Here is a 23,983-nt window from a genome sequence, read left to right as displayed (position 1 = left end):
TAATGAAGTCGTTACTTACAGCTTTTATATAGGATGCATTATTAGAAAGTCGTGCCATCATTTCTAGAACTTAAATTATGTAAGATGTTATGCTCTTACTCAGCCTGAAAGCATTAAAAAAAAAAAAGTTCAGTCTCAGTAAAGATGATAAGCCAAAGTTAGCAAACATTTATCCAAGATCAGCCTAATATATGAAATCATTTATTTCTTACATTGTTTAATAAAACAGCAATAATTATTTTTTGCAAACTGGATATAAACTTTGATACAATTTGACATGCCAGTTAGTTTGACACTGTGGGTGGTAGCAGTTCTACAATAGTGGTTATGAAATAGTATTTATGGACAGAACAGATTTACATAGTTGAATTATTATGAATTTTAGCAGATATCAGCATTCTTTTAAGAAAAAAAAACCCAGTTCCTTTGACTTCAAGAAAAAGACAAAAAGAAATAAAATGCGTCTAAAAGCTTCAACACCAAACCAGGATGTGAAACAAACCAGGAATGACACTGAATACGACATATCTGCACTGTATCTCTGACAACAAAATGGCAGTTATAGAAGATTCATTTTGTCATTAATGAAATGTTAACTCATGCCAGCTAGATGCATCTCAGTGCACATATGAGGGCATGCATGAGCACATAACATTCATGAAAAAAACCTTTTCCTCTCAAATATACTATAGCTTCAACATGAAGGTTACAGCAAACATGATCAGCATTTTACAGTCATTATTAGTTGCTCTAGTCTTTGTAAGTCATGTATCATAAATAATTAGAAAAGACGATCCAGAGATGTCTTGCAAGAAACTCAGTTTTTGGTGACAGCGATGCAATCGATGATCGGTCATCAACAGCAGTAGATCTGGGCGAGATGAGATGATGTCTTTTGTCTTTTTTCACTGTAAACACCTCTCAACACACTCTGTGGGCTGGATCTCACCCTGTCCTCAACTAAAAGTGCCAAGTTTTGTCCTCAGGTACTCCCACTTTAAACTCAGAGGGAACAAGCACAGCAGCTCTCATTCTATTTCAGTCTCTGAATCCTTTAGTGATGGCAGTCGAGTTGAAACCAGCGTGTGACTCTCTGCTCTGGTCCCCTCTGGAGTGTCTTGCAGGTGGGGGGGGGCTCAGCTGGGCAGCAGCCACAGCTCCACAAAGTCCCACTGCTTCCACAGGATGAACAGCAGCAGAGTCAGCAGGACGGTGGCGGCCACCCGGGCTCGGGTCTTCATCAGAGGGGTGATGAAGTTGGCCAAAGTGGAGACAAAGACCAGCAGCACGGCCATGAGCGCCAGGATGACGTTGATGAGTTTGCCCAGCAGGGCTCGAGCATTGGCGTTCTCCACTCCCTCCAACTGGACGACCTGCTGCTGTTGCTGCTGCAGCTCCAGCTTGGTGATGCGGGTCAGGCACGATTCCACGGCCTCCTGTGCGCACAAACCCACACAAAGAGTAACCACAGTGTTACATTTATTTCCTCACTAGCTTGAAAGGTCCTGAGAACTTCTCCTCTCAATCAGCTTTTCTTACTTAATCATGAATATTTAGTGTTTAAATCTAATTAAGAGAAATACTTCAGATTTTTAGTTTAAGTTGTCAGGGGCCTTTAAAGGTAACTCGACACCCACTGAAAAGTCCTGCCACATAAACATATAGGCAGTTAACCCCCATTGTCTGATATGAGAGGACAGTCTCTTTACCTGAATGTCTCTCGCTCTCTCATACGACTGGTAAGCCACTTTCTCCTCCATGCTGGCGAGCTCCTGTTTGAGGTTGGTCATCTCATTCTGGTGCAGCTCTGTCAAGTCATTCAGCTGCTCCTCAAGTCGCTCATACCTGAGTTAAAAGTACAAAACACACACAAGAATCCTGTTAGGAATCACCTCTCTTAAATAGTTTCAAAAGTCATGTATTCTCATTGCTTCACTCCTTCATTGTAATGACCAGGGACGCTGTGGTTTAAGTTTATCCTACATGTCCAGCTGCATTAAATAGTAGCTAGAGCACCAAATGTGTATTAATCCACAGCTGAAAATAATCCCTAACAAATGCACTATTTGCTCGTTTGAGAAACATCTGTTAAAAACTACAGTGCCCAGCTGTTTTAGGAAATTATTTGGCCTTTTTGAAAATATATTTAAGTGTATGTTTGTGACTTGTTTTTATATTTACACCTTCAGTAAAAATAATAATCCTGAGGTTGTGACTCCTTTACACTCAGGTTGTGTGTCAGTGCCAGTGTTTTGGGGATCTCTACCTGTATCTCTCTTCTTGCAGGCACTGTGTCATGTAGGAGTAGTCACTCTGCAGCTGACCCTTCATGTCCTCAATGGCGTCCTCCATGTGTGCCTGGCTGGCCTTGATCTCCTGCAGGCCCTCGAGCAGAGAGTCCCAAGAGCTGTGCATGTGGTGGTGGTGGTGGTGGTGCCCGTCCAGTCTGGGACTCCCCATTGTTGGCCCTAATATCCCCCCTCCTCCTCCTACTCCTCCTCCGGCCCCACCAGAATTACTGCCTGCCCCTGAGCCTGACGTGGCGCTGGAGCACTCGTCGTCGCTGCCGTACTTTGGGCTGGAGACCAGGGTGGCACTCCCGCTCAGCGCACGAGGCGTCGGGGTGTCCTCAGAGTGGCCCCCGACTCCGTCCTCAAGCGTGTCCTTCAGGTGAGCGATGTTATCTGCGCTGCCAAACTTGTTCCTGATGAGACTGGCAAACTCCCTCGGCTTGGAGACCACGGCTGTGTGGGTGAGGGCAGATACGCCGCCTTTGACCCCTTCAACTACCCCACCTCCAAAACCACTTATCCCAGCACGAACGTTGGCCCCCACGTCCTTCAGTCCTTGCTGCATGTCCCGCAGGACATCCTTGGGTTGCCGGGCTGGTCCATTCTGTAGAGAGGGAAGAGAAATGAGGAAGCAGAGAAGTGGAGGATCTCAAAGGTAGGAAAGAGGTGATTAGGTTTAGGGGACAGAACTGTAGGAAGATAGAAGAGGAAAGCAGGTCCTGTAGAGAATTAGGTGAGACACAGGATGATGCATTGGTTTAAATATGTGTTAGGAGATGAGAACCATCAGCCTATATTTGGACACAACTATCCTCACAAATATAGAGCACTTGTTTGTGTCAGTCATGAGATAATAATTCAAAACAGTCACAGTACAGAAACAGCAGATATCACATGACTACATACTAACTGCACACACACACACACACACACACTCTCACTTACTTGTTCTATCTCCTTTAGCTTCTTATGATAGTGCTCTAGTTTCTTGTGCAAGTGTGCGATGGTCTGTGCCGACTTCTGGTTCTTCTTCTCGAAGACCTGCTTGATCCTGGAGGCCTGCTGTTTGTCTGCGTTGTGGGCCAACTTCAGGTACTCTGCGACGTTGTCGTCTCGGGCCTCCTGCTCCACGCGGATCTGCTCGGTGACCTTCAGGATCTTCTGCTGCAGGTGCTCCAGAGCAGCACGTGTCCGCTGCGGCTCACCGGCCCCTGAACCCTCAGCACCCCCGGCCATGATCCCAGACGCTGCCCCGGCTCCATCTGCGCTGATGTTACTGTCAGAGCCTCCATGGCTGGTGGTGGAGGGTAGGCCTAGTGTTGCCACCTCACTCTTGTCCAGCTGAGGGGACGAGAGGGAACAAGGGAGTAAACAAGGGTGGAAAGAGTACTGCAACTACTCCAGATGAATGACTTTATTCAAATACTTTTACTCAGATAGAAGAAGCATTGCATGTATTGAAATCCTGTCAGGTAAAAGAACAAAAGAAGCTCTTTTGAAGATTATTTTGAGGCACAATGAGAAAGCCAATCATCCTGATTCTGTCGAGTTGAAACCTGTAAAAAAGTCCTCATCTAATGATGCCATAACAGACAAACTCCAGGCTCCTCTGTAATCACTGGCTTTCCAAAAATTGTTATATATACACTGTTAGTATTTTAAGGGTCCAGTGTTCTTAATTATTTTCCAGAAGTTTCCTGAAAGGACCTCTGTAACTTGAAACTTATTGTAGGGAAAATAGTGCAGAAAGTGCTCTGGTGTGACACTTGCAATAAATTTGTTTCCATTAACTTCCATTAACCCAGAGAGCCTTTAGTCAGAGCAAAGGAGGTCGGCCCAAAGTGCAAAACTGTCATCTCTCTTTTTCAATAATGAATGAACAATGAACAAATATTTACTCAAGCTTAAGTGGGACAGTTTAGAAACACAAGACTGTCTAAAATAACATCATCAAAACTTTCTTCTTCGAGTTAGCTCAGGCCCAGGTAGAAACACTGAACGCATAAAAAAGATACATATGAAATGGGAGTAGCCTACTTGCAGTTAGTTACTTTCCACCCCTGGCGGTAATGCCAGTAATTGATTTGGTGGAGGCTTCAGAGAGTACACAGAAAGGCCATCATGCATTAATTAGATGATACATAATTACTCTGCTTCCTGCCCTGCACAGCCTCAGAAACTCAGCATCGATGCAAACAACTTACTTTAGCACAACTTTGCTCTGAAAATGCATTAAGTTTTAATGAGGAATAACAAGGTAAAATCACACTGCATGGTGCATTTAAAACAATGATGGTGTGCAGCCAGTGACAGTTATGATGATGATGATGAAATGTTGACCATATGTAAATCTCCTCATGTGTTTCTGGCATCAATCTAAATGCCTGTCTGTCTTTTCATTTATAAAAAACCCAAACAACATCACCATGATGTAATCCCTTTAAACAATGAGCCCTCTGCTGATATCCTATCGATCCACGAGGGGATTCCCTGCTCAGTATCATATCTATAGACTATATGTAGCTCGGCAGATGGTGGGATCACTAATGACCCTCTGCCTGACGTCAAAACACTGTAATCAGACCCTGCAAACATGAGCTCAGGCGGACACATGACACCGAACATCTCACAGCCGCTGCTCTAATTTCTCTAGACGGGACGGTGCGAGGATTTTTTTTTTAATGTGTGTCAGTGTGTATTTTATTTGCGTGACTGTGAAAATGAGCACAAGCTCCCCTGGGCCACTGTAAAAATCAGCCAGGGCGAAGCGAAGCCAAGCAGTGTTGAGTTTAGGTTACAATCACGTTGTAATGGCGAGTGATAGAGAGGGGGGAGAGAAAAAAACAGATGACTGCAGTCCCCGGTGGATAATCATTTCCTGATCTTGTCAGATAAAAGTCAGATGCTTATATGCAGCAGTTATATAGCGATGGGTCTATGAGAGGAGCCGGGATGCAGTGTACGGCGATGGGTGAAAACAGACAACAAAAACAACACAGAGCAGCAGACAGCAATGGCTGCAATGATGCTCAGATCTAACGGTGTCTTATTTTTTCTTTAAAGCACGCAGGGTGATGTCCTGTGATGAATTAAAAAGCTCCAGGAGGTTGGAAGAAGAGAAGCGGGGCTGAGGATGAGGATGGAGATGGCAGATGTCTATGGCATAAAATAATAATAATAATAATAATAATAATAATAATAATAATAATAAAAACAAGAGCGGACAGAGTGTGTGCCTGTGCCTTGTTCACTCGGCAGAGGAGACACACTGAGACACGAGAGACGGCCGATGGATGTCAACAAGCGTGGATGCGAACACATGAGGATGAGACACAAGCAGCACAGCGAGAAATTAAATTAGAAACGTTACCATACTGCTTTAATCCAATTTTTGCAGTGCCATTGCAAGTCTGTGTTCGAGGCCCATCCTCCTCCTCCTCCTCCTCCCTCCTCCTCCTCCCCCTGAGCTCACCGAGGAGGAGCCCCCCTCCTCAAAATTATCTTCACCCTCAGCCGTTGTCTGGCTGACTATCACCTCTCTGGATCCTAATGCTCCATTGTTAATGCCATCGATATCTGCAGCCTCCCACTCCCTCTCCCTGACGCTCTGATCTATTTCTCTCTCCCTCTCCCTCTCTCTCCTTTGTGTCATATGCTCCCTCCGCCTCCCTCTGTTCCACTCTCCCTCTCTCCCTCTTTCAGTCTAAATGCAAATGCTAGCTGTCCTGCCCTATAATGGATGTGGGGAGCTAAGGGACAGATGATGGAGGGAGATGGGCGGGGAAGGGGGAGGAGGGTGGGAGGGGATGGGAGAGCTTAGCGCAGGCGTGCAGGTGCTCTCTGTGCTGCTGAAGCCAGAGGAGGGAGGGAGAGGGGAGGGGGTGGACACAGCAGGGCCCTGTGGCGGGGCCTGCCCTGGGCCCTTCATCCAACTTCAACCATCAATACAAACACGTACACCCAGCGTGTGTGTGTGTGTGTGTGTGTGTGTGTGTGTGTGTGTGTGTGTGTGTGCTGATGTGGGGCAGCAGTGATGTGGTGCCAAAGTACACAGTGTCTGTCTGAGCAGTGACTCACTCTCTTAATTTGCTCCCGTCGTTCCTCACAAAGGAAGAAAAAGTGCAGCATCGCAACAAGAGGCTGTTTGAGTTGCATGCAAACCGAACTTCAACACATCTCCTTGTGCTTGCTTCCATCTCACTGTGTGTGTGTGTGTGTGTGAGGAAGGATACCCAGTTAAAAAGATGAAAGCAAACCATCATCACCATCTTAAAAACAAACCCGAAATATTTTTCAGAGGAGCTCATATGACTCATCCATGGGCTGGCTGTGGCATAAAAAAACATCTGTAAAAATACTCCATGTCAAGTAAAAGTACTGCACTCAAAATCTTACCCCAAGTAAATGTACTTCAAGTTTTTAAAAGTACTTGCTCTGCAGACAAATGTTTTACTGTATTGCTTTATTGTTATGCATTATATTATTGGGTTATTGATACAGATGCATTACATGTGTAAGTGCCATTAAACTGTTATAGTTGATGCACCTGGAGCTAATTTAACTAGATAATGGAGCCTTCTGTTGTGTAGTTTAATCTGTAAGAAGGTGTTAAATAAATGCAGTGAAATAAAAAGTACAGTACTTACCCCGGAAATGTAGCAAAGTACAAGTATGAAGGACAAATTGGAATCAAAGTACAAGTACCTTAAATAGCACTGTACTTTAGTAAATAAACTTTATCACATTCCACCGCCGCTCAACTGAATGTTAAAGAATAAAAAGCCTCTAATAAATACATCTAAATAAAACAAGAGATAGGTGTATTTTATAATGTTTTAGCCTGTATTGTTACATTTAGGTTCACACTGTTTCTGGACCCAGGAGCAGACACAAGTAGAGACCAGAGGAGAAGGTAATTAGGAACGGGGTTGAACAGGGAGGATGATGAAGGCAGGTTGGCTGGTGGATGAAGAGGGAGACGTGGAAACAAACAGGTGAGCAGCAAGATGGCAGACACAGGAGACACACACAGGGAGTTAACACACGAGTTAACAAAAAACACTGGAGAGACAATAGAGAAACACTTAGTAGTTCCTGTACTCCGGGAGATTACAAAATCAGAATCAGGTGTGCAGGTGATGATAGGCAACAGGTGAGCAGGTGAGCCAGGAGCAGCGCCACGCTTCCATGCACACACACACACACAGACAGGAGGCAGGAGAAGAAACACAGAAAACACTGGGGAGATTTGAGGTCACAGGGGGAGCAGTGACACATGTTTAAACAGCTTTTTGTTTTTAACCATCAGCTTGAGCAACAGATTTTTATGCCACACCTTGCCCATGGATAAAGATGTATTTTTCCCCTTTATAATATATGTTTTTGTTACTACTACCTCCAAATGTACCAGTGGGTGTAAGGGACACCGGAAACACTCCTGTTACCCTTCATTGTCTTTAAACTTGAAATAAAGCTGATGACAAACTAATAATCAAGTTTCTTACCCACTGGCAACCACAGCCCAGTCTACTTTTTATTTTTGCCCATTGATTTGTTTCTGTCGGTCTGTGTGTTGATCACAAATATTTCATATGTATAGTTACAAGGCAGCTATTCTGATTTGTACGTACATAATCTACTGAATAATGTAGAAAATAATTTATAAATTAGTTTAAGTTAGCTCTTGACCAGTTATATATTTGTATAATATAGATTTTTACTTCCGATACTTGAGTATCAGAACAAAGCTATAGCAGAAATAGCAGAATCCTATATATTTATTCATCAGCACATACAAGAACCAAAGCAAAAGTGACCACACAGTAAAGACACTCACAAAAAACTTTAACATTTTATTTGAATTTGGAATTCTCATAATAATTAAACAAAAACTAAATTAACACAAGGTATAATATCTTACAATAAATAAGGATAGATCTTTTTCTGTAGCTTTTAACATAAAACAATATGTAGGACCTGTGCACAAGCGTCTACAAACAGAAGTGCATTCATAGTTTGGGGTAATGCTGTCATTTGCTTTGCTTTAGCGTATTTGTGGTGGCAAACATTTCAAAGCTGTCAGTTCATAAGGATTAGCATTACAGTGACCTTGGTTTGACACCCATTCAGATTACCCATAGCAGCAGGATTTGCCAACGTAGACATAAACAAGTGTCATGAAAAAACATACTATTTTTTTTTGTTTGTTTTTTTTGAGGCAGATAATAACACATTGTCTGTTAAATTGCACTATGCGCCCAAATAGGAGAAAATAAAGCACATAGCTTTAGCTTAGAAAATAACACATTTACTTCTGAGAACATTGTCTTCTGATTGTCCTTTATCTAGCTTCAAATACTGAAACAAACACCGTGAAGGCACTTGAGACTGGGTGCTGTGGGTACACCACCTATCAGATGTTTGTGCAATACTGCAATGTTTTAATGACTATGCTACTTAACAGTGCTGTATTAAACTCTACTGATAAACATCTGATATACAGTATATCTAAATAAACCTAAATATATTTGTTTTTAAGTGTTTCCAAAGAGATGGTGTTACACTCCTAACCTACATTATCTGGTGCTGTGCACAAGTCAGAGTCTGGAGCAGGGCACTTGTGGAGATCTGCTTCGAAATTCAATCGACATACAGTGGATGGAAGAGGACATGATGGCACTTCTGTCATTTAAAATCTAAGCAAAGCAACTGCATGTACGGGATATCACAAGTCTTCAAGCATTTTCCTATGAGTACATGATGGTAGAAAAAACAATGTACAGCTGGATATATAAAGTATGATACACTTTGGACAGGAAGTGCTTGTAAAAGAAAAAAAAAAAAAAGACTCCTAGCCCTCATGATACACATTAAGAAAGAACATTGTAGAAAACACAATAGTGGATTTCAACAAAGGAGCCAAAGGGCTTCATCCATTCTCTACCATTTTCATTCACTCTGCAGTTTTGTCACAGACACACCTTAATTTCATTGTGAGACAGAATGAAGTTGACCAACATAACGTCTGCTTCAAGTGTGTTCAGTAATATGCTCATTTGTCAAGTTTCTGTAACTGCAGGAGGTACAGAGTTTCCATGAAGCTGAGACGTTGGGTGCGCTTTTCAGCTCTGTGGAATGTACAGTAGGAAATGTCAGTCGACACTTTGGCATCCCCCCCTCTTGATCCAAACGAGTCTAAATCCACTGATTCGAGAGATTACCGTTAATCTTCTCTGCTCAAATGTCCCCTTCTTACCACTGGGAAAAACACCAACCCCCTCAGAGTGAATACAGTACCCTAATTAATCTTAAAGTAATCATGTGTAGCTGAGGTCCCTTCTGTTTTCAGATGATTCACCGGGGTATTAGACCTGACCCTGGTGAGTGACTGTGCAGAATCCGTGCAGGACGGATCGTTCCTGAGTGTAGGACTGTCTGTGTGGTTCTTTTGGGAGTATTGGCACCTTTGCGGCAAAGTGCCCTGAAAATCACTCGCCGGATTTGCGCGGCATCCCAACCACTCTTCTTTTAGCCTGGTAGAAATCTGTTGGGATAAAGAACAGGAAGTTCAGCTCATGCAAATCCACCTGGAATTACAACTCTATACATTCACTGATTGGATGTTTGACTGTGTACCTGTGATGTTTGTTTGTTTCCTCTTCAGCCCTGTGTTCTCTCTTTTCTCTGGTGTTTTCTCCAGGTCCTTCAGGTTGAGCTCACCATGTCTCTCTGGTGTACGCGGGATGTTCTCCTTCTCGCTCTGCTGTGGCTCCGCCCGTCCTCCCTTGGAGATTACCGTCACCTCTGCCAACCTTTGACCTTCTGTGTTTCCCAGACCAAGCATGCAGGATCGGTAGAGCAGCGGCACCTTGGTGCCTGGGATGCCCTCCCACTGGAAATCGCTGCTCTCCAGAGGCTTGTCCAAGATGAAGTCAAAGCCCCAGCGCCGCGAGGCCTCCTCCAGGTCTTTCCGCAGGGCCACCTGGATACTCCACCTGTAGCTGCTCTCGGTCCACAGGGCCGAAGAGGTTTCGCCGGGCTGGGCCGTTCCCCAGGGCACTCAGGATTTGCTTGTGTGTAGCCATCGTTTTACACTGCAGGGAACGGAGAGAAAGACCAACGGTGAGCTGGGAAAGCTGCTGCTGGACATAAATGAGATGAATCACTCTGGGTGAGGCTGCAACTATCACTTTCATTATCACAGTTATTCCCTGCTTTGTCCATAAAATAGTGAAAACTGTCTTTTAAAATTTCCCACAGCTCTAGGTATTCTAATGATAAGTTTATTCAACCTTAAGACAGAGAGAGTTTATTCTTACATTTAACAAAGAAAAGCATCAAATCCTCACATTTGACAAACTGAAATGAGCCAACATTTGGTATTTTAGCTTATGAAATAACTAAACAATTAATCAATACTCAAATTAATTTGCTGTGAAGTGGCTTATTAATTAAATGAAGATATAATTTTGCACAGACAAACGATGCATTGATTTCTCTCAAGTGACCTCAAATAAAAACTGCCTCTTGATGCCAATAACAAATGTTTAAAAGTAGAAATGAGTCTTACCATTGTGCTAACCAGTTAAAGTTCCCTCAGTGAACACTACAGAACATCTCAGACTGGTGTTACTGGGGGAGCTCTTTATATCAGTACAGAGAGCAGCCAGTGACTCACTGTGCCCTCTGATATGAATCACTGGTACATGTCTGGACATAATCTCAGGCAGACATGTGAAGACAAGTCCTCAGGCTCAGTCACACAGAGTCAACACTAGGTGGCAGTGTCAGACCATCTACCCACAGTCAGCTCAACAGAGCGGCTCACTGAGCAACTGATCAGGAATATTTAATGAGCAAAAAAATCAGGGAAGATCAGGTCAATGCTTTCCACTTCAGTACATACACACAGCCTTCAATAAACTAACTATTTCAAGTATAAAGGTTGAACAGATGCAGGATTTCCCTGTGAGAACTACAGGAAGGAATCAGCTGTGTCTCTGGAGGATAATAAGTCATTATAGTTATCCGGGAAGGGCTGGGCAGCATTCCCAGGATTCCCATTTCAAGGAACAATCAACAAAAACCCGTCCCAGCCCACCCTAATTATCCAGCTAAAGCACTGCAGAGGAGGAGAGGTCATTTTAATTAGACTAATAACATAAAGGACACTAATGAAGGTTGCTAATGCAGATTTAATAGATGATTTTTCATCCGAGCACAGAAACTTCCAGTTCTAGGCCGGCGATGAGTTCACACAGGATACAGTGAAGTAATTCTGTCAACTATCAGTTCAAATAGATGGACATATGAGCTGTTAACCAAACACACTGACAGTCAGGCTCATGAACTTCAGCCTGTCTTGGACTGAAGGCTGATTTAAAATCTGTCTGACACTGAAACAAAGCTTTACAGTAAAACATATGTGGATATAAGTCCGGTAAAACTGCTCTTGTTGCATCATGTGACTTGGCCACAGGCACAGCAGAGCTGAGCCGACAAGGCTGAGGTCATGCAATGTGGCGTTTTTCCAGGAAATACTCTCCATTCATTCCCAGTTTAACAAAACAGAACGCAACAATTTAAATTTACAAGTTCCCGATGAACAGAAACTCACTCATAAACTTTAATTCATTATTATTCTGAAGCTTTTTTGAGACTATGCATCAAGGGGCTATATATTGATCCGAATGGATGTTGATGCTGATGTCGAACCTTTAATTTGAAATTGCTTGTGAGAAACAAACGTATTGGTGTCTGACAATGACACAGCTAATTTTTTCATGAGGTAGCAAACGGTAAATGGTATATTATTTATAGTATATTATTATTTTGGGGGTTTATAGACTGTACTCTAACAAGAAAAATGTTCTGGTGCAACTTTTCACTGTTGCACTATGACTTTACTAAAGAGTTTACTAAATTGGATCTGCTCTTTGATAAACTTCAAACACTTTAATTCAGATCTTAAGAGTTTAACTTGCTATAACTTATGGCAGAGACAGAGTGAATGAAGATGACTATTGTAATCATGGGTTTCACTGTCGCTCCACACCCACTGTTACATAACTGTGGACCTGCATGTCCTGAGGTCAGGTGGGATGACTATGTTAGAAAAAATCTGATCAAATTTGGTCCAGAATCTAAAAAAATCCTCATCTGTCTTGAGTGGAAGTGGTGTGGGGAGTTTTTGGGGAGCACTGCTGTGTCACTACATAGACACCACCCGCCTCCCTACCTCCCCTCTTTTTCTCCCCCTCGCCTTCCTCTCCTCTCCTCCTCTCCTCATGGGATAGGACGTCAGAGAGCAGGGAGGGGGGAGAGAGCAGGCGAGGGCGGGGCTGCGATGGGAGGAAGGAGTGATTTCAAGGGCTGTGGCGGGAGAGCGACTCACGCATGAGGCACCGGCTCGAGCTCGAGCTCGGCGACAGAGGCAGACCAGACCCTGCCCAGTTTACTACACCGCTCCACGTGAGGCCGGAGCTCGTGTCTCACCCGTCAAACTGGGCTGTCACTTGTCTGGAGCCTGACCGCCCTCCCTCACCGTCAAAAATAACTCAACAAGAAGTCTCAGAGAGTTTTGAAGATATTTAGTGAAGTTTGAGTGAAGCTAGAAAACTTAAGTGTAGAAATGAACCAGTGTGATTTCAGGTTATATGGGCAGTGAGAGTTATTAGTCATGTAGCATGTCATCAGTAGGAATAAAAATATAAACTTTATATGAATAAATGAATATAACGTTGTACATATAGAGGGTAAATAGACAACACTGACATGTCTGTTTACTGTTGCTTACAAACAAACAAAAACACAAAATGAACTGATCAAATGCGGAAAAACATCCTTGACTCCAGAGTCTTTTTACTCACATTATCAGCTGCTGCAGTTCAGTCCAATTAAAATCTTCTTTATTTCAAACTTGTTGATTGAAGTTCGTCTGTTTATCTGCCTCCGTGTTGTTTTCTATTTCAAGTTTCACAGCAGTAATGATGCGAAAAATCCCCCCAGGCTGATGTTACTTAACTTCAGCTTCCTTGAATAAAACTACGTCAACCTCAGCGACAGATCGAATAAACTGCTTGATAATTTCTCCAAGTATTCTCTCGGACTTGGACGTGGGCTAAAACTTTTATGAACTGCGGTGGGCGGGGAAGCTCCACGTCTCGTGCAGAGGCGGGGTCTTGCTGGCTCTTACACGTGGATTTGGCCCGGTAAACACATGTGCACACGTGAAGAGTCTGGATCCGTAGTAGTTGGGAGGAAATTCCAGCTCGGGACGGCCCAGCACGGAACCCCGCCTCCTCTCTCTCTCTCTCTCTCTGCGCATGACAGAGGAGGTGTACAGTAATGCACACACATGATCACACAAATAAGTGGAGATCCATTCTACTTGTATTATACTTGTACTTCACTACATGTATCTGGCAGCTAATGCAGATGGGGTACCAATGATGACTGAATCATTTACTTGCAAGTAACAGGTTACTTCTGTACTTTTACTCAAGAAAAACACTTTTATTTGCAGTGGAGTGATACTATACTGTGGTATTACTATTTTTACATAAGGAAATGATTTGAGTACTTCTATCAAAACCGTAAATAAAGGTCATGATGCTACTGAAGTATAAGTACAAAAGTATGAGAAAACAATCTATTTTAAGTACCAAAAGATTATATTACTCATTACACAGAGTGACCCCTTTCAGGGTGTTCTATTATGATATGTAAGTAATAAAACACAATAAAGCCTGAGGGCTTATTTATTTAACATATCTTAGAACTTTACTTCTGCTGTTTTTAATGAATGATAATAATGAATTAATAAAGTTTGAAAACTGAACAGAATTTAAACTCACTGACTTGGAAAACGGTCTTAGAGTAAAGTTAATGATGACAATATGTCAGATTTTGGCCGTTTGGTTCAAACACTTAAAAACTATTCAGACTACAGCCTGCTGTCCTCACACATACCTGCCACCAAGGCCACTGTAACCTGACTCTCTGGCCTTCTGAGAGCTCTTACATCTTAACATTGCCTGTTACAAAAAGCCACTTAAAACCAGGGAACCTCCACATTGGCTACATATTGTTTTCCAAAGTCTGTCTCCACCCAATTTTGTTGTTGGGGCCAGGATTGTGTCTCTCGGCAACAAGTCAGCCGAGAAACAACTCCTCATGCTGCCCAACCCCGTCACGCTGCCCTTCAGCCTAGTTCCCAGCACGTCAACAACAAGAGCCCCCAACTGTAGGATGCAGTCTATAAAGGCCCAACTGATCTGACACCACAGTGAATCCTTTGTTGAGCAGGAGAAACACACTCAGACCTGGAAGCTGTTTACAATGAGTACAGCTACAGTGCGGCTATATATGCAGTGGTGATATATACTGAAGTTAATGAAGTTTAAACAAAGATGGAAGAATACAATGAGTGCATGTGACTGAGCAGCAGCTGTGTGACTGCAGCAAAGGGCTCCACATTTGTACAGCTGAGTAGACACTTTATTATCTCTCAGCTCTGAGGCAGCTGCACAGTGCAGAGAGTCATTGAGACATATTTTTTATTCATTATGTGCTTTATCTGATTCAGGCTTTTGTTCTGCATCCTCATTGTGAAACGTTGGAAGCCAAATGAGGCAACTTGAGGCACAACCAATTAGTTAACTATTTGTTGACACAAGGTCGTCTACTCTTTGCAACTTTATTACCTGCAACTGTGGTTGCATAACGTATGCACCCTTAATACTTGACTTTTTACACTCATGGGTCAGGTGGAGTTAGCTAATGTCTTTGTGAGCAAAGTTTAGGTGATCCTGATGTGTAATTGTATAGGCTATACAGTGTGACTATCTGTGTTCATGGTTCAAGTCATTCACCCCAATCAATGCGCACAAAACACTGAAACTATCATTATTCTAGTACATGACAATGCTCTACAATATACATGAATAATGGGCGGTGGAGGACAATATGTAGAGGGTCTCAGCATATTGTACATGCATGATGCCCAAATAAGGAATGATACTACTGGTAATTGTAATGGCAGTCTCCATGGCCTGAATCACAGCCCTCTCATTTATCTGAATGGAGCTGGTCTGTAAGTGCAGTGAAGCTGCCAACACAGAGGCCTCTGGCAAAAAAAAAAAAAAAAAAAAAAAAAAAAAAGTTGAAGCAGGCTCAACAATCACACACATGCAGGCACTAATTTCTGGTGGATTACTTTGTAACATGAATGCTGAATTTATTCTGTTTACCTGTTTACACGATCATTGTGAGGAATGATACTGTAATTGCTACTGCGATCATTTTCAGAGCTGTAAACCGATTATAAAGCATTATGGACCACTGTGCAGTGTTTTGGCATCTGATAAGCTTTAAAATTCACAGGTTTGTCACTCAGACTAGATCGTCTGGGTTGAATTTCATGTCTCAGCCCCTTGCACTGTTTTAACACTGCCTAAGACTAAGGCAGGCACTCTAAGACTGCCTGTTATCCAGAGAAGACTTCAGGAAGTCACTGAAAAAAAAAAAAAAAAAACCTCTGGCACTTTGCCATGCCACCACAATCCCTCTTTTTACACTTTGATTTTTGTGCAAATCACACAAACAGAATACAAGGCGTGAATCTGAGCCACTGACAGGTGGATTTACTAATCGGCTGCTAGATGTAGCCTTAATAGAAAAATCTGAAAGTGGTATCAATTTTCTAATCGAACAAGAAAAGCAATAAACACATTTCAGAAAATGTCAAACTATTCCTTTAGTGGGTTAGTCTACAAAACTGGTGAAGGGGGTCAGTCAGTTTCCCAGAGGTCAAGTTTAGGTCTTCAAATGTCTCACTTTTGAGCACGTGGATAGATAGATAGATAGATAGATAGATAGATAGATAGATAGATAGATAGATAGATAGATAGATTTAACTAAGTGTGACAAAATCTAAAATTAGCCCCAAGAGGCAGCACCTTTACACTTCCCAGTTTAATCATAACCCGTGTGCTGAGCTCCGTGGGCGACAAACAGGCACTGTGTTACATAATAGTGGGTGTAAACACCGCAGGTTTCTGAGTGGATTTCCCGCGGGTTCCTGGAGAAGTGTGGAGACCGCGATCTCCGTGGATACCATGTGATGAGTCATCGCTTCTATGATGTCACACGGTCTTGAGTAACTCGTGAAAAAGCGCGCGCAGATTTGAGCGCCCGGCGTTCCCAGTGTTGTGCCGGTTCACGTGGACTGTCTGCGTGAACCGAGGAGCCGTGGGTTTGTTCGGGGGTGTGACCGAAAAAAGCAATTGGACAGTGGAAAGAGTGTAGGGCGCTATGAAACATGACTGTGGGAACCAGAGAAAGTAAATGTAAATGTAGAAACAGCAGCTTTTTAGACCACAATGTACAGTTAAGTTTTATTAAGTCTCACCAGACAGACCTAAATTACCACCTAACACTCGTAATGATAGATTCCAGTCTGAGTGAACACTTTCTACTCTGTAAACAGTCCTCAGGAACTTTTAATAAGACTCTACACCACACTTACACTTTATCAGCAGCACAAGGACACCATTATTTGGATGGCTTATCTCTTATCGATCCTGGTGAAAGGGTTAAACTCGCAGTCAACTGGATTACATAACGAACTCATACCGGACACCTTGTACGACAGAAAAGGAGGGAATTTGCGGGGACAGACGGGAACATGTACTTGAGAGGTTGTTATATATATATATATATATATTCTTTTGACTCAGTGACTTCCTAACAGGAAAACTTACAATCAACCTCATCCATCTCACACTAACTTACACACCTGTACTGCTAAAGTATCTCAAATTATAATAAAACTATCAATTAAAACATCGTTTCAATGACAACTAACACTTGTGTTACTTACATAACATTGTTTGGAGCCTCCAATTAAAGAAATCTATAATGTATCTAAAAAGTCTGTCACATTACATATCTCCATCTGCTACTTTACTGTAACATACCATAATGATAGACTTTCCATTAATAATATCCTCATTTCTTTCGGTAAAACTTCTTTAACTGCATTTAGACTATTTCTGTATTTACCACCAGTAAAAGGTTCAGTTTTATCTGAAATGTGAATGTCACAATTACAAAGTTTTTTTTTTCTTCTGAACTGTATTCACAATCAATCACCTTATGGTCTGAAAATATTCAAACATACTATAATATCAATTACGGTATTATACAAGGCAAAATCTCAACTGCAGCTAGTGACATTAACATGGATCAAAAGGATATTAAATACATTTAATGTGGCAGTTGTAAAATTAGCAAGTGACCTGACCCAGACCAATGTTCCTTTGCTTGACTGATGCTGTAGCAGTGCCCTCTTGTGGAGAAGTAAATTGGTAGCTTGTATATAAATAAACTTGAGGTAAAAGGAAAACTATATGAACAATGCAGCTTTTTTTTTTTACAAGTATTTTTTTAATTGAGAGACCATTTCACAGAGTATCAAACAAAAGAAAATAAATGGAAAACTTCAAAGACAAAAATTAAACTTGTGTTAATTACACTTTTTCCTTAATAAAAACAATGCCATAGTTTTGCATCATGAATGAGGGTTCCTTTATTACAAATGACCAACCATTAACAGATGGAAACCTTCAGTATGAAGAAAAGTAGCACGTTGAAAAATAGGTTGGCTTTACAGACAATCAAAAGGAGGGACTTGAGTACTCATCATTCCAGTCCTTCCTTAAAAAAATGCTGGCGTTTACACAATGAAAATGAGGAACTACTCACACTATGTCAAACTACACAGTACATTCATCAACAAAAACCAAAGCTATCAAGAGATTAACTGGTGAACTGGAATGCTGGGTGGTACGACTGTTTTCAGGACCGAGGAGACGGACACGACTTCAGTGACGCATCACTCCTTTGCACACCCACTCAAAGTATCTGAAAATTACCATAACAACAAAAGGGGAGGGACACTAAAATGCTTGATTGTTTAAAAAACCCAACACAAAAAATGACCGAGCGGCCATGTTGAAGTCCATCGTATGAAACGGCAAAGCCTGTACAACCGTTCAGTCTTCACGCTCCCTTTATGCCTGACAGACTTTCCTCTATTTTCTGTCATTAGACCTGGAGCGGCTGCAGGAGAGAAACAAACCAGAAACTGTTAAAGCTAGCAAGAATTACTGACCAAACTCTCACTGCAACATTCTCAGCAGTACATGCAAACAAGGCTTAATTATAGACAGCCAAAGGGCAGCATGTACAAGGAGCGTTATTCTCAGTGGTGAAGTGTCCTCTAGAACAAAATGGATCTACAGTAGTTTCCACAGGCGCGTCATATCACACTTCACATCATGTTATCAAACATCCAACTTGAATATCATTTATAGACAGCTAGAGAGTGCATCAGTACCTCCTTGATCGAGAGAAGGATCTCGAAGGTTTGTGGTTCCTGTCCCGGGAGAGGGACCTCTCCCTCCTCCTGTCTCTGGAGAAAGACCTACAAAAGCCAAACCATCCCATTAAGTAAACATTCACATTTCACCTGGACTCACTTTAACAGATAAATTATTCTTAAAGATCTGTGTCAACACACCTGCTACGACTGCGGCTGAAGCTCCTCCTGCGTGGGGATCTGCGCAGGAAAAATACAGAAGTGTTAAAAACAAAGACAGATGCAGCGAATACCCCCGTAGAACTCCACGCTATTTAATCCTTTTCTTACATGGGCCTCCTTCAACACAGCTGTTTGTCTATCACGTTAAGTCAAAATGAAAATAAAAGACTTGGGTGGTTTTCCACAAATACAATTATCTCAATTAGAAAGCGTAACTCGCTGGCAATGGACCTGACGCATAAAGATGGCAGGTGCTCAGGAATCACCTCTCACCTATCCCACAGTATCACAGGCATCTTTAAGTGAAGTCACCAGTGTGAATTATATTCCAGCTTTTAACATGAAGTGATAGACTAGGATGAGTCCTACAATTAATATATAAGAGATATGTCTTATGTCTGAGCTTCACAGCCTACAAAACCAAAGTGAGCTAACAAGCAACATTCACCCCTATCAGAAGATTTTACACCGCACTGTGGACTGGCCCTGGTGTGGGAATAAAAAGACACACAGAGGCCACCATCTGTATGAAACTGGTCCACTGCACTTCAAGGGAGAACATAAGAAAATGGAGGCTAGTAACAAAGTCCAATAAGATCTGCTAAAACCAACCATACAGCACAAAAAAAGTCTTGATATTCATTGGGGGGATTGAGAAGAGTTTTGATTCGTGTGACTTCATAATTCTGCTCAGAGCCCCAAGACATACCAGAAGATTATCTATAATCGAAAATCTCTGGAAATGTGAAGTTCCAGACATTTGGTGTTGGAGCATTCCCCTTTGAAACAAGGAATTACAGTAATGGTGGAGGACAAATGACAAACTTATGATTCAAATAAAAATAATTTAAAAAGAAAAAAGAACAACCTTTTCAAACCAGCTGTCTCTTCACTTTCAAAACTGTAATCAGCAGTGTACTGAATGAAGCAGGAAAACTTACTAGTATTTTTGGTTTTCAACAAGCTAGATATGACGAAAGGGAGGCAGACTGTCGGCCGGGTAGGTAGAATTGGCTGAATAGGACTGGCCAGATGCTGCAAGGTGATTAGGTGGCAGGCAGATGGGGGCTGGCTGTGGCTTTTTTCCTGCTTTAATTGGTTAGCCGAAGGCTGCTGCTGGTAGGTTGTAGACATTTGGAAACGAAATACGCTGATTGGTCGGGAATGTGAGGTGGGCCGCTGCCGTTTGGGTTAAGGTTGAAGGAGGAGGAGGTTGAGAACGGCATGCTGAGGAACCAATGGGCTGGTGCAACCTGACGACTGGCCATGCCTGGGTCATGTGACAGCACCAGCCAAGCTGATTGGGGCACGATGGTCAGCAGTCACATGATGCTGAAAGAGGACTAGTTGATTGACTCAGAGGGTGGTGAGAAGAGGCATGGTGGTGGCTCTGCAACGGGTTTCATTCTTATTAATATAGATGAAAAATAAAAAGCATCCTCAAACAAAAAGGAAAAAAAATGCATCACATTTGGCACTTTCATCCCCCCAAAATTTTAAACAGACTATACTTCTCCCGACATAGGAATTGCCTAATCCTACTTCACAAACCCAATTCGCCATTTTAAAGCAGTTAAAATGCAGAAACTTCCTGCGAGTGCACAGAAAATGTACACAAAAATCTTGCAGGCCAGATTTGCAGATGCATTTTGTGAGAGAAAGGCTTCACTACAGAATCTTCTATATGTCATATATCATTATTTGTTTATGACTGTCTGTTTGGCTCTGTACATAACATGACCAGTAATGTCAATGAAGATGAAACTGCAAGCCTTAGACATTGCAACAGTCACAAATGTATAATCAGCAGAAAAGATTACAAACGCTAGAAATGCCTAGACTGGAAAAACATAAGCAATTCCCAGGAAATATACTGCAGGCAAGAGAGTGCTTTGATTAAACCACAGAGCAGGATTATAGATATGTATATAACGTGTTGTTTCAACAGGCCACTGTCAAACAACATCATGTAGGTCACCTTCGCCTGGGTGGTGGGCTACGACGCCTGTAGTCATCTCGGTCTCGGGGACGCCTGCTCCATGAAGGGGGAGCGCCACGGGTGCGACTGCGTTTCTCACCGTTAGACAGCTCTACTCGCACTCGGCAACCACACAACGTCCTGTAAAACAAACAACCGCTGTTACCTATTGAATCTGCCCTGTTTCCCTTATTTAGGTCACTGTATCCCAAGATGAGATCGACTCTTACCTTCCATCAAGCTCTCGCACTGCATCAGTTGCATCTCTGGGATCCTCGAATTCTACAAAAGCAAAGCCTGGGGGGTTCCTGGCCACCCATACACTGCGGAGAGGGCCATAGTAGCCAAACGCTCTTTCTAACTCTGTCTTGTTTCCATTGTTGCCCAAGTTTCCAACATAGACTTTACAGTCGAGAGGACAGTCACGATGCATGACTGGATCTGAAAAATAAAACAAAGACAGGGAGTTGGTTATTAATGCAGTACATGCTTTAATATTCTCCTTTGAATAGACCCGTGGTCAAACTACTAAAAGTTTACATCTTGATTCATTAGTTCACAACTTTAGGACCTGGGAAGACAAAGGCTGGTCTCAGTAACCCCTGTGCTTTGTGCAGGACTCACACCAGAGGCCTGGGATTTCTGCAGCTCGCAAAACAAAGTGCCCCACACCACTACCATCTCTGTTCTCCTGAGTAAAAGCTCAGACCAGTAAATTAAACCAAGTTAACAGAGCGTGTGGTGTGAAAATAAACGTTACTGCTCAAGTTTCCGCAAAATGCCACACGTCTGTTCACTTTCTCCAACATATTATCCAAAATACCGTCCAACAGAGTGTGTTGTAAGGCTCCCTTTCTGTTAATGATTTAACGCTGCATGAAAAACACACCACATTTATCCAAGAAACACATTTACAAGCAGTTCTGGGATGTGTAAAACAATCCAAAGAAGCTTGGCCTACATTTCTGTCGGACCTGCAGCCTTAGCTTGCGTTAGCTTCGGAAAAATGAGCAGCATGGTAACTAACGCAGACTCCGAAATCGGTAAATAACCCTTTATTTTACTGAGTGACTGTTCCTTATATACCACCTTTAAAACATGATTCAAATTTGAAGTTATATTATATTTCGACGCTTTGGCGTCAATAGTAGCTATTAACGTTGGCTAGTTAACGACAGCTAAAATGGCTGTCGCCTTTCCAAGGCCTAGACAGCGGCAATCGCAGAAATCAAACAATAGATTAAAAGGATATGGCGATACGATTAATTGCCCACAGTGGGTTATTTTTTAAGTAAAGTTTCAGAACAATGCATTATGAAAAGTTTTGTTAGGACTCTACCGTGTTTGTTGAAATTCACTGCTAAGGCTTTCCGCGCTCCTCTAACTCGTTTGATCTTCGGTCGTCGATGGAAAATGGCGTGACGGAAAAGGAAACTGCTCCGGGAGGGCGGGGTCAGTTAATATTTGTGGGTAATTTCTTACTATGCCTATGAAATTTAACAGTCTAGCAACACATAATTAATATTACAGAGGCTTGATATTATTTGATTAGGTGAGACAATTTTCTGAAATATAAAGGAAGTTTATTGAGAACTTAGAAACGAATGACATAATGACCGGGAACCATTTACGAACGCACACTTTAACGCTGGCGCATCAAGCTGCAATACCATCTTTGGCCACATTGTAGGAGTCAATTTGACTGTGGCGCTGTTTCAGCATTTTTGACTGAGGGCAGGGCACATTAACAACAAAGTTGCAATGTAGATAGAATAAATAAGTAACTTAATAATTCAAATGTAAAGAAACAAAAACGACATACACTCATTTACAACCCTACAGCATCACATTCAAGATGTAATCGTCTTAATGTAGGCCTACTGCATACTCAAATTCTTTCAAATTAAAAATGAGAGGCTTTTTGGTGGTGACATTACATTTTTATATATGAAACTCAGCAAGGAAAATTAGAATTATGATGCTTTTTTCAGTTTTCTGTAACTTACAAACAGTCATCATGCACAGAAACAAAAGCTGCACCCAGCTCTTAGGGCCAGTTAACTCCCCCAACCATTAGAAAGCTTAAAAATAAGTTTTCAAAAATCTCAACAATATCCTTACCCTCAAAGTAGAGCTGAAACATGAGTTGTGGATTGAAGACATATACCGGAGATCAAGCCAGGTACCTCTTTTGGGTTTCAGATGCTTCACTTCTCTATGTCCTTACCTCATGAAGAATGGCAACTTGTAGTGTGCAAAGTTGTGTGCATCCCAGTTTTGAAGGGGTTGCAATTTGCATACAGTTCACTCTGGTTGAGGGATGATCTGTGTGACTTCTACTGATCCTATCAGAGCCTGAATATCACCTGTGGCCCCATGGAACATCTCTACAGCACATTTTACTTATGTACCTCATTGTTTTTTGTTTTGCTTGAGGTAATTTACCTTGGTAAACCCATTTTCTATACCTGCTTATCCTGTTTATGGGGCCCTGGAGGGGACTACAGAATGCTTTACACAATTTTCAGTCAAATTTCACAGAGTTTTGTGCATTCCATGCTCTCCACTCCTTTCAAACTCTGCAGAGATGCTTTTGTTGATCAGTAGCGTGTAGAAGAAGACTTAAACTGCACTGGGCAGCAACCATGTGAATATCACTGAGGCTATTCACACCTTTCTACAGGTATAAATAGTTTTGATGCTATGATGTAACAAACCAAATTGCTGGTTTTGGTTGACTGGCAAATTGCTGGTTTTGGTTGACTGGCAGATAGTGATAGTGATACTAGAGTTTACAATCTCAGACCATTGAAAGGGAGGATGCATGGTTGAACGGGGATTTCTGTGAGCTTAATGTTGCATTTAACAGTATTTTCTTGAGTGTTCACACTGGAAATATGACAAAAAATTATACAAAGCAAGTTGTGGGTATGCATATTAATTATTGATTGATTCACAAGTGACTAATTCCTCTCAAACTGAATGCACAGATTTCCACAGGAGGAATAAAATAATAAATTGTGCACTAAGGTGAAATGGCTGCATGGATGTCATGAAAAATACAATTATTTAACATAAAGAAGTTGGATTTTTTTTTTTTAATTTTTCCGA

The 23,983-nt window shown here is 42.0% G+C and overlaps 3 protein-coding genes across 3 annotated transcripts; all 3 read right to left on the bottom strand.

The window, feature by feature from the left end:
- Positions 1-184: 184 nt before the first annotated feature.
- On the bottom strand, positions 185-6,021 carry tmcc2 (transmembrane and coiled-coil domain family 2). The gene is made up of 5 exons (XM_018681359.2): positions 5,662-6,021; positions 3,237-3,632; positions 2,267-2,895; positions 1,710-1,845; positions 185-1,436 (listed from the first exon to the last, which is right to left on the bottom strand). The coding sequence occupies exons 1-5, from the start codon at positions 5,662-5,664 to the stop codon at positions 1,137-1,139; spliced, it is 1,464 nt and encodes a 487-aa protein (XP_018536875.1). The 5' UTR covers positions 5,665-6,021; the 3' UTR covers positions 185-1,136.
- A 2,109-nt stretch (positions 6,022-8,130) lies between these two features.
- Positions 8,131-13,402, bottom strand: cdkn1a (cyclin-dependent kinase inhibitor 1A). The gene is given in 4 exon segments (XM_051074556.1): positions 8,131-9,834; positions 9,927-10,275; positions 10,277-10,429; positions 13,160-13,402. Coding segments are annotated over 3 exon segments (504 nt in total). The 5' UTR covers positions 10,376-10,429; positions 13,160-13,402; the 3' UTR covers positions 8,131-9,778.
- A 4,453-nt stretch (positions 13,403-17,855) lies between these two features.
- srsf3b (serine and arginine rich splicing factor 3b) lies at positions 17,856-22,332 on the bottom strand. Its single transcript, XM_018681356.2, has 6 exons — positions 22,212-22,332; positions 21,103-21,313; positions 20,873-21,013; positions 18,874-18,912; positions 18,691-18,777; positions 17,856-18,413 (listed from the first exon to the last, which is right to left on the bottom strand). Exons 2-6 carry the CDS (start codon positions 21,303-21,305, stop codon positions 18,386-18,388), a joined length of 498 nt encoding a protein of 165 aa, XP_018536872.1. The 5' UTR covers positions 21,306-21,313; positions 22,212-22,332; the 3' UTR covers positions 17,856-18,385.
- Between the last annotated feature and the right edge of the window lie 1,651 nt (positions 22,333-23,983).

The sequence above is a fragment of the Lates calcarifer genome, linkage group LG12, assembly GCF_001640805.2.
Source record: "Lates calcarifer isolate ASB-BC8 linkage group LG12, TLL_Latcal_v3, whole genome shotgun sequence".
Classification (NCBI taxonomy): domain Eukaryota; kingdom Metazoa; phylum Chordata; class Actinopteri; family Centropomidae; genus Lates; species Lates calcarifer.
Note: the sequence above shows the minus strand (reverse complement) of the source record. Positions and strands in the feature narration are given on the sequence as shown.